Here is a 9,538-nt window from a genome sequence, read left to right on the forward strand (position 1 = left end):
TAGAGGTTTCCTGCTTTTGTTGCCAGTTTGACTGAAGGATGATGAATGTCAAACTGGTGGTGGTTTTGTTCCTGTCTTTTTAGTTTCTACTGACCTGGCTGTCACATATATGAGAAGCTGAGAAAGATGCCTGGTTTCTTTAAAGTGTTGAGGTCTCTTGAAGGAAGTGTTCCTTAAAGGTGTACAGAAAAGAAAATTGAATTTGAGCCCACTCTGCATCATAAAATTAATATGATAACTCACCTTTCAGACGATGTAGGCCAAACTTTGTGCAAAATTCAATTTTTGAGTAAATCCGGGATGAAAGTGTGTATTTTTTTTCCGCATTGGATAATGCAGGCGCACGGATTATACGTCAGCCTGTACACGATTCATCAGCCACTGGTATTGGATCCGTCATCTGTCAATCAAACGTCTGAGACACGCACACACACACGGAGCTCTGTCTCGCCCCAAGCTTTGAATATCCCACCCGCTCGATAACGACCAATCAAATTCGTTTTCCTTACTCGGGTAAACTCGTGTTGCAGCTCGTGACAACTCAGCGCGACAAACAGGACAAACGGCCATTTATGTACACCTTTAAATAGATAGATAGATTTACTTTATTAATCCCGAAGGAAATTCAGCAGAAGTAAGCAGAATATTTATGTTAATATAAGTCTTAAATAGTTTTATCTTCCGACAGCAATCACTTCTATAGAGTGTTTGGTCCGAAACACGGGTCTGTCAGTCACTCTGCTCTGCTGTAAGCCGAGGAGAAAACTTTCCTTGTATCCTACAACCTTTATCCAATGAGGAGAGAGAACGGCATGCAGGGCTGTGTGCAGCCAAGGGACGCGCGTGAATGTGGTGACGTAGGGACGAGGGCCAATAGATCCATGACGAGGGCGGGGACTGCTAACTCCATCGGCTGACAAGAAGTAGCCAAAACGACCGGATCGCTTACTTCTGCTTTAATATTTACAGACAGTAACTTTAACAATATATTTAACCACAGTTTAGTTTATGACAGAAAAGACAAACATGTGACATGCTGGTGAGATAAACAAGGGATAGATAGAGAGTGACACAAATAGAAGTTGAGATTTTATTTCTGCATTGTCTTAGTTGTGTACCTCCAGTCAGATAAAAAAAAAAAAAACAATTCAAGAAAAGTAACAGATCAAATATTTTGTAATTATATGAAGTAAATTTACATCTGGATATTTCAATATTCCTCAGTATTAAAAAACATCCTGTTGATTCTAATACAGATGTGATAAAAAAACTGCGATAGATTAAGATTAGGAAACGTGTTCTACATTAAGTACTTGTACATAGAATAGAGATAAAACATAAAAACACCCTAGAAACTCTTCATTGTAATATAAAACTGAGATCAAACCACTTATTCAGTAATAGTTGATAATATTCCAGTGCTGTTATTTAATAACTCGACTGATGTTGACCTTAGAGGTAGAAGTGCAGCTTGGATGCTACGGTCTTGCAGCCGTTCCTGGAGAAGATCTGTTCAGATTTTGGATAATCAGTTAAATCTTTGGCCAGTGTCTCTGACACCTCCTGGTTTGGTGGAAGTCCTTTGGTTTTCATCTCGGCCAAGACGCACTGGACGACGTGTCCGTACTCCAGAGGCAGGAACGGGACGAAGAAGTCTGCCATGTTCTTGTCGATCAAACTTGAATGATAAAAGCCGCCTGCAGGGAGAAATTCAGATATTAAAAGACTCAAAAGCTGTTTTTTCTCTTTCTGAAGATGACGACACTACAGAATTTCACATTAATTTTATCCTCACTGTTTTTGTCGTTGAACAGCGACTGAGACAGAGACGGTTCCAGGTGTTTGTACTCGATCTCCTCTCGCTTTTGTCCCGCTTTCCAGAAATCTAATGTCTTCTCTGTAACAAAGTTCCCCCCTGCGTTGCTATGAAGAAAAAAAAAAGAGACAACATGTTGGAATCTATCACAAAATCAACTAGAAAATTTCCTCTGGGAAATGTTGATAGGACCAAGGGGGGGCTACTGCCGGGCATACCATCTCTGTCAACATGGGAATCAAACCCACGATCTTAAGGTCAAGACAGAGCTGATCAGACAGACACATGATCATCTTTCACTGAGCTCTGATATGGAGGAGCTGTAACCACATTAAAGCAGAAGTGAGTGATCCGGTCGTTTTCGCTAATGCTGCGTTCCAGGCAGGCTTTTGAAATCGTAAATTACAGCTTCAAGTCACAACTTACGACTTTGTAGCGTTTCAGGCAACCCACTCGTGTTTTTCCGACCTGTTTTACCGGTGAAAGTCACTATAACGGCCACTCGTAACTTCCGACCGGTGAACTGTTACCAGATCGAACTGGTACCACTTCACGGTCGGAAAAATACGAGTTTCCTTGAACGCACGATAACAGTCCTCGTCGCTACGTCACCACATTCACGGCGTTCCTTGGCTGCACACACAGCCCTGCATGCCGTTCTCTCTCCTCATTGGATAAAAACTGTAGGATACGATAAATGTTTTCTCTTCGGCTCAGAGCAGAGCAGAGGGACTGAGAGACCAAACACTCTATGTAAGTGATTGCTGTCGGAAGATATAACTATTTAAGACTTATATTAACACAAATATATCACTCACTTCTGCTTTAAGTCACTTGTGTGCTGGTGTTTGTGTGTGTCTGTGTGTCTCTGTGTGTGTGTATCTCTTTAATCACATGAAGTTACCTGTGTGTTTTGGTGTGTGTGTGTGTAACTGTAATCACAGCTACCTGTATGTGGCTCCAGGTGGATTGTTTATGAACATGTTAACGAGCTCCAGGTGGATTGTTTATAAAGTCAACGAGCTCTGGCCTGAGGCTCAGAGGTTACCACGGCAACTTGAGGTGGTTGCCAATGACGATAGAGGCCCCCCAGGCTGAGACAGACAGAAACGTCAAGAAAAAGAGCGATTTTCTGCCTCTGCACTGGTCTCGCATTTAGGCTTACTGTGACAAAACGGTAACTCCTATCAGAAAAAAACACAGATCAACGGTGCTGTAAGGACTTCCTGAAAAATTAGGTACGATTAGGTGTTTCTACAGTAAATATTTTGGAGACACTCACAATTTTAAAACAGGGGTCCGTTCTGCTTCTCTCAGAAAATCTTTGTATTGGAGTCAATGAGGAGCAGAGACAGACGTGGCCGCACTTAGAGGCTGACAATTCAAATTCTGTGAGTCTCTCTGATATTTTGAGCACATGGTGAGAGAGATAACAAGATTGTCTACAAATTTGGAAAAAATCATGTGTGTAGAGTGTAAATTGTGACCGGGAGGAGTGTGGAAAGAGAAAAATTCAGGAATTTTTCTGGGCTCTCTCCCACTCTAACCGATGATGTCACGCACTCTGACACGAACATTCCGTGCAATACACACCCATTATAATCTCATAATTTGTGCCCTGGCCCCAAATAGCTGCAGGGGCCAGTGCCAAATGGCCCGTGGCCCTAATAAAAGTATAGATGTACAGTGTCATAAGTCTATGTTGTTTGTTGCTACATCCTCACTAAACTGATTTTACTCCGCAGGACGTGTTATTAAGATGAACCCATTGTGTAGGAAGGAATAAAACACTTAAAGAAACAAGTGATTTCATTAATTTCTACAGAACAGTTCTGATTCAAACCCACATGAATCCACTCAGCTTCTCACCTGAGGAAGATGAAGATGGATTTCCGATAAGAAACTCCATCCAGGTTTGCGTAGTGGTCCAGGTATGGAATGATGCTATCGATCAGCTCAGGATGCATCTTATCCACCTCGTCAAAGATGAACATGGAGCGTTCACATTTGGAGACGCCTTCTTTGATCCACTGCTTCAACTGAGACTGAGGAGGAACAGGAGAAAATGTACAGTTATCCAAACAGAACCAAGTCAATGTGTTTCAGGTGAAGGTTTGTACCTTGTAGGTGTGAAGATGTTCCTGTGGATGTGGGAAGTGATGTGTGGCTGAGAAAAGGTGAAAAAAGCCGCTGTCCATCCCCTTCTTGTAAATGTTGTCAGCGATCAGTTTCCCAATGTAGTTCTTCCCCGTGCCGGTCGTCCCATGCAGAGACAGAACCAGAGGTTTACTCGGGTTGTCGCTGTTCATGAATCCATTCACGGCCTTAAACACGATGCGTGACGCAATGTGCTGCCCGAACAGTCGGTTGTGCAGGTCATTATTCAGGCCTGGGAACAGAGAATCAACAGGATTGATGTTGTTGAACCGTCATCATGTTACTGCATGGATGCTGGTGTGGTGAAGTTGAGAAACAGGAAGTGGTTGTATTTCAGTTATAGGAGTGTCCAAAAAACAAAACAAGAATATTCATTGTCCACTCTGCTGCAAAGGTTTAAAACCAAATGGGCTTTGTTTGTTTGAGGGTTAGTTTGGATTTGTGGGTTGACCTCATTTGCATTGTGCATGTGATTTGTTTTTATGTTTGCATTTAAAAACACTTTGTTATTATTTGAACTGAAAGTGCCATTTAAATAAACTATTGTTACTATTATAATTACTAACAATATGTGTACAATAGTTAATAATAATAGTTTTGTATTTTTGTTGGTAATAAGGACCCCCTTGAAAATGAGGTGTCACTTCTCATTTCCTATCTGATCCTATGCAAATGTTGCAAGATAAAAAAAATGCAAAGCACAAATGAACTGCACTGCTGACTTTTATGGGAGGGACGTATTGTCCCGGTTATCAGACAAATTAATACAAGTCAACTCACTTTATCAAAGATAAAAACTGTCTTTGATGTCGATTGTATTTATCTGTCCTTCATGTTAATTAAAAAACAAAGAAAAACGATTGATATAGGCCTAAAGCTCAGTGAACTGAAATATGCCGTGTGTGGGGCTGGTGTGTGTGTGTCTTTGTCAATGGGCGACAGGTGTTCTTACCTGCAGAGTTGAAGGAGACCCAGTCCGGTCGACAGCACTCCTTGTAGCGACAGTAAACCAAAGGGCTTAAATACCCCGCAGCCGCCGCAGCAGCCGCTGTGAAAGCTCCGGTGAAGGGATCAAACTGTGCTCTGGACTGACCAGAGTACAACAGCATCATCCCCAGGAGAAAGACGTGACCCTCCATCGGCTTCATCTTCATTTAACTGTTAATAGAAACCGAAACCTATTGAGAGAGATGAAGTCGCTTGCAGAGTTTGTCCTGAAGGTGGCGCCACAGGGTAAGAGGCTGAAGCTGCTCCAATCTGATCCACTGGACTTGACACAGGTACAGCAGCAGAGGTTTTCTGGTGTTTTAATCAAATGCGAGTATGGCTGAAATAGTGACTGTTGTACAAATGCAAATAGTTTGGGGAAACAGTTGTTTAAATGAAGCTGGTGTAAGATATAAATATTGCATGCTGGGATGTCTTTCCTACTTCTGATCTGATAAATAAACTCAGACAACTGAATCTCTATATAAAACTAAACTCATTAAAACCGAGCATCAAGAATAATTGCATTAAAAATCAAAAATTCTAATGGTTTACTGATGATTTCTATGGTAAAGCATTGAAATGTCAAATGAATCTGCTGTAATGCTGTGAATTTCAAACAAATCTTTTCTTACCTCAAATGCCCATAGTGCAGATTTATGTGACATCAAGATGACTGAATGTATTCTTATATTCTTCTCTCTCACACACACACAGAGTGGGGAGCAGAGAAACCATGAAAGCGAATGAATCTATCAAACGGCTCGTGCTGCTCATTCTTTAGACTCAAAACAAACAAAACTGGAATATCATTTGTTTTTATCTTTATTAATGATGTCATGCAGATGTATTCTTCTGTCTGTTCCAAATAAACAAACAATTAAAAAAAGAGAGAAAAAAGTAAAGATTGAATTTGTGTTGTGTTTTTCTGATTGTGTAGCCTACTTTCAGTCAGAAAAGAAAAAACTTGAGAGTTTTTGAGAAACCAACGGACCAAATATTTTGTACATCTGGATAAAAAAATGTTGATTGTTGAAAATTAGAGAAAGTGTTCTCCAATAAGTCCCTGTACATGGAAGAGAGATGAAAAACTAAAATCGTCCTAGAAACTCTTCATCGTCACATAAAAACTGAGACCAAACACAGTCACAGTTAATAATATTCCAGTGTTCTTATTTAATAACTCGACTGGTGCTGAGTCTTTTCATTCAGAGTAAAAAAAAAACCCAAATGTTTATCTTATAAGTGCAGCTTGGCACCGACAGTCTTGCAGCCCTTGCTAGAGAAAAGTTTTTTAGCTTTGGGATAGTAGGTTAAAGCTTTGGCCACTGTCTCTGCCACGTCCAGGTCTGGCTGAAGTCCTTTGTTTTTCATCTCGGCCAAGACACACTGGACGACGTGTCTGCGCTCCAGAGGCAGGAACGGGACGAAGAAGTCCACCATGTTCTTGTCGATCAATTTTGAACGAAAAAAGCCAACTGCAGGGAGAAATTCATATGTTAAAAAAAACTATTTTTCTCTGAAGCCGGTTTCTCAAAGACGAGGATTTCGGTGATTCATCCTCACTGTTTTTATCGTTGAACAGTGACTCAGTCAGAGACACTTCCAGGTGTTTGTACTCGATCTCCTCTCGTTTTCGTCCTGCTTTCCGGAAATCTAAAGCCTTATCTGTAATGACGTCCCCTCCTGCGTTGCTATGAAGAAAAATAAAAGACAACATGTTGGAAAATTAAACACTGATTTTAACTGATGATAACATAAAATAAAACACAAAAGTATAGATGTTGCTACATCTTCACTGAACAGTTTTTTCTTCTCAGGACTTGCTGTTAAAGCCCCAGTATGTGACTTATTTGGCTTTTTATTAGCAAAAATCAAATATTGCTTTCATAAATACGAATTTCACTTAAAGGTCATAGCTACAACTTTTTCATCAAAAGGATTAATTTTTCAAAAATAATGTATCCACAGAATGTCTAGAGGGGTGCAGAATAAAAGTATTAATTTTACTGAATTAAAAAAAAATAGTATATAAATAGTTGTTTAATACATTTTGGCGGGTCCGAAATATATAAATATTTACATCAGGTTACATTGGCAACGTCGGCATAGAATGATCTCTGTGGCAACAGCATTAGAATGTTGATGTCATGTGTCTTCTGCATAGATATGTAGATGCCGCATTCGGGCTTGTCAGGAATGTCTCACGGCCGCCATCTTGAGGAGTAATTCCTCCTGACAAGCAGTCAACAGTCAGACCTGTCAGACCGGGTTTGACAGCTGTGAATCTGGCAAAATGCCAAACTTTTGTGCCGCGTACGGATGTTCCCATGAAAGAAACGCCAAAACGAAGAGACATGGGATAACTTTTCTCAAGTAATAAGTTGTTTTATATTATATAACTGTTATGCCATGTTGCATCGCCATTTTTTACGTTCAGTGGCAGCGTGACCGTAGGTAACCACGGAAACTCAGCGGAGCTGTCGGCTCGGGGAGAAAGTTTTCCAGGTAGCGCCTGATAAAACTGTCACCACTGTGTAGTGTGAGGAAGGACGGAGGCACTGGTGTTGCATTCAGGTGCAGTCAGGCAGACGGCCGTCAGCAAACCAACCGGATGTCATTTTACTCGAGAGAAATACGATAAAACGTGGGTCAGGTAAACAATACGACATCACCATGACAACATATTGTCACGCCTGTATTGTTTTGCCTGGTGCTGGCGGACCACTTGTTTACATAGACGCTTGTTTATCCTGTTACAAATACATGCAGTCTGTTGTCTGCCTGACGTCTGCCCGATTTCACGTGAATGCAACATCAAGAATACGTTCAGATATGCAACCGCTAGATGGGGGTAATTGCTACATATTATACCTTTAAAAGGACAAGAGAGTTTTTCCAATGTCAAATTACTGGGTGGGGTCCTTGGGGGACTGATTATGTCAAATAAAACTCTACCGTTCATTTCTACAGTTAGTTCTGATGGAGCCTGAACCCAAACCCACATGAATCCACTCAGCTTCTCACCTGAGGAAGATGAAGATGGATTTCCGATAAGAAACTCCATCCAGGTTTGCGTAGTGGTCCAGATACGGGCTGATGCTGTCGATCAGTTCAGGATGCATCTTATCCACCTCGTCAAAGATGAACATGGAGCGTTCACACATAGTGGCACCCAATTCGATCCACTGTTTTAACTGAGACTGAGGAGGAACAGGACAAAATATACAGTTATTCAAACAGAACCAAGTCATTGTGTTTCAGGTGAAGGTTGTTTGTGCTCTGTTTGTACCTTGTAGGTGTGAAGATGTTCCTGTGGATGTGGGAAGTGATGTGTGGCTGAGAAAATACGAACAAAGCCGCTGTCCATCCCCTTCTTGTAAATGTTCTCAGCGATCAGTTTACCGATGTAGTTCTTCCCTGTGCCGGTCGTCCCATGCAGAGACAGAACCAGAGGTTTGTCTGGGTTGCTGGTGCTCATGAATCCATTCACGGCCTTAAACACGATGCGTGACGCAATGTGCTGCCCGAACAGTCGGTTGTCCAGGTCATTCTTCAGTCCTGGGAACAGAGAGTCAACAGGATTGATGTTGAACCGTCATCATGTTCATGCATGGATGCTGGTGTGGTGAAGTTGTCAAACAGGAAGTGGTTGTATTTTAGTTATACAAAAAACAAAACAAAACAAGAATATTCATTGTCCACTCTGCTTTAAAGGTTTAAAACCAAATGGCCTTTGTTTATTTGAGGGTTAGTTTTGGTTAATGGGTTCATTTAACCTCATTTTCATTGTGCATGTGATTTGTTTTTATGTTTGCATTTGAAAACACTTTGTTATTATTTGAACTGAAAAGTGCCATTTAAATAAACTATTGTTACTATTATAATTACTAACAATGTGTACAATAGTTAATAATATAATAGTTTTGTATTTTTGTTGGTAATAAGGACCCCCTTGAAAATGAGGTGGTAGCTACTTCTCATTTCATATCTGATCCTATGCAAATGTTGCAAGATAAAAAATGCAAAGCACAAATGAACTGCACTGCTAACTTTTGTGGGAGGGACGTAGGCTACTGTCCCGGTTATCATACAAATCAATAGTCAACTCACTTTATCAAAGATAAAAAATAAAAAAAAAAGTTTTTTAACTGTCTTTGATGTTGATTGTATTTATCTGTCCTTCATGTTAATTAAAAAACAAAGAAAAAAGATTGATATAAAGCTCAGTAAACTGAAATATGCCGTGGGTGGGGCTGGTGTATGTCTTTGTCAGTGGCATTTGAAAACACTTCGTTGTTAGAACGGAAAAGTTCCATTTAAATAAAGTAGTGTTACCATTATAACTAACAATATGTGTATAATAGTTAGGCTAATAATAATAGTTTTGTATTCTTATTGGTAATGAAATATGCCGTGTGTGGGGCTGGTGTGTGTCTTTGTCAATGGGCTCCAGGTGTTCTTACCTGCAGAGTTGAAGGAGACCCAGTCCGGTCGACAGCACTCCTTGAAGTGACAGTAGATCCAAGGGCTCAATATCCCCGCAGCCGCAGCCGCCGCCGTAGCCGCCGCCCCCAT

General features: G+C 40.8%; 1 protein-coding gene across 1 annotated transcript; it reads right to left on the minus strand.

Moving 5' to 3' along the window:
* Positions 1 to 1,428: 1,428 nt before the first annotated feature.
* On the minus strand, positions 1,429 to 9,538 carry LOC310995064 (torsin-1B-like; the record flags this gene model as incomplete). Its single annotated transcript, XM_083983993.1, has 10 exons — positions 1,429 to 1,697; positions 1,796 to 1,923; positions 3,686 to 3,861; positions 3,937 to 4,205; positions 4,926 to 5,061; positions 6,224 to 6,438; positions 6,527 to 6,654; positions 7,988 to 8,163; positions 8,253 to 8,521; positions 9,427 to 9,538. 10 exons carry the CDS (start codon positions 9,536 to 9,538, stop codon positions 1,453 to 1,455), a joined length of 1,854 nt encoding a protein of 617 aa, XP_083840119.1. The 3' UTR covers positions 1,429 to 1,452.

The sequence above is a fragment of the Trachurus trachurus genome (assembly GCF_905171665.1).
Source record: "Trachurus trachurus genome assembly, chromosome: 12".
In the NCBI taxonomy this organism is placed as follows: Eukaryota; Metazoa; Chordata; class Actinopteri; order Carangiformes; family Carangidae; genus Trachurus; species Trachurus trachurus.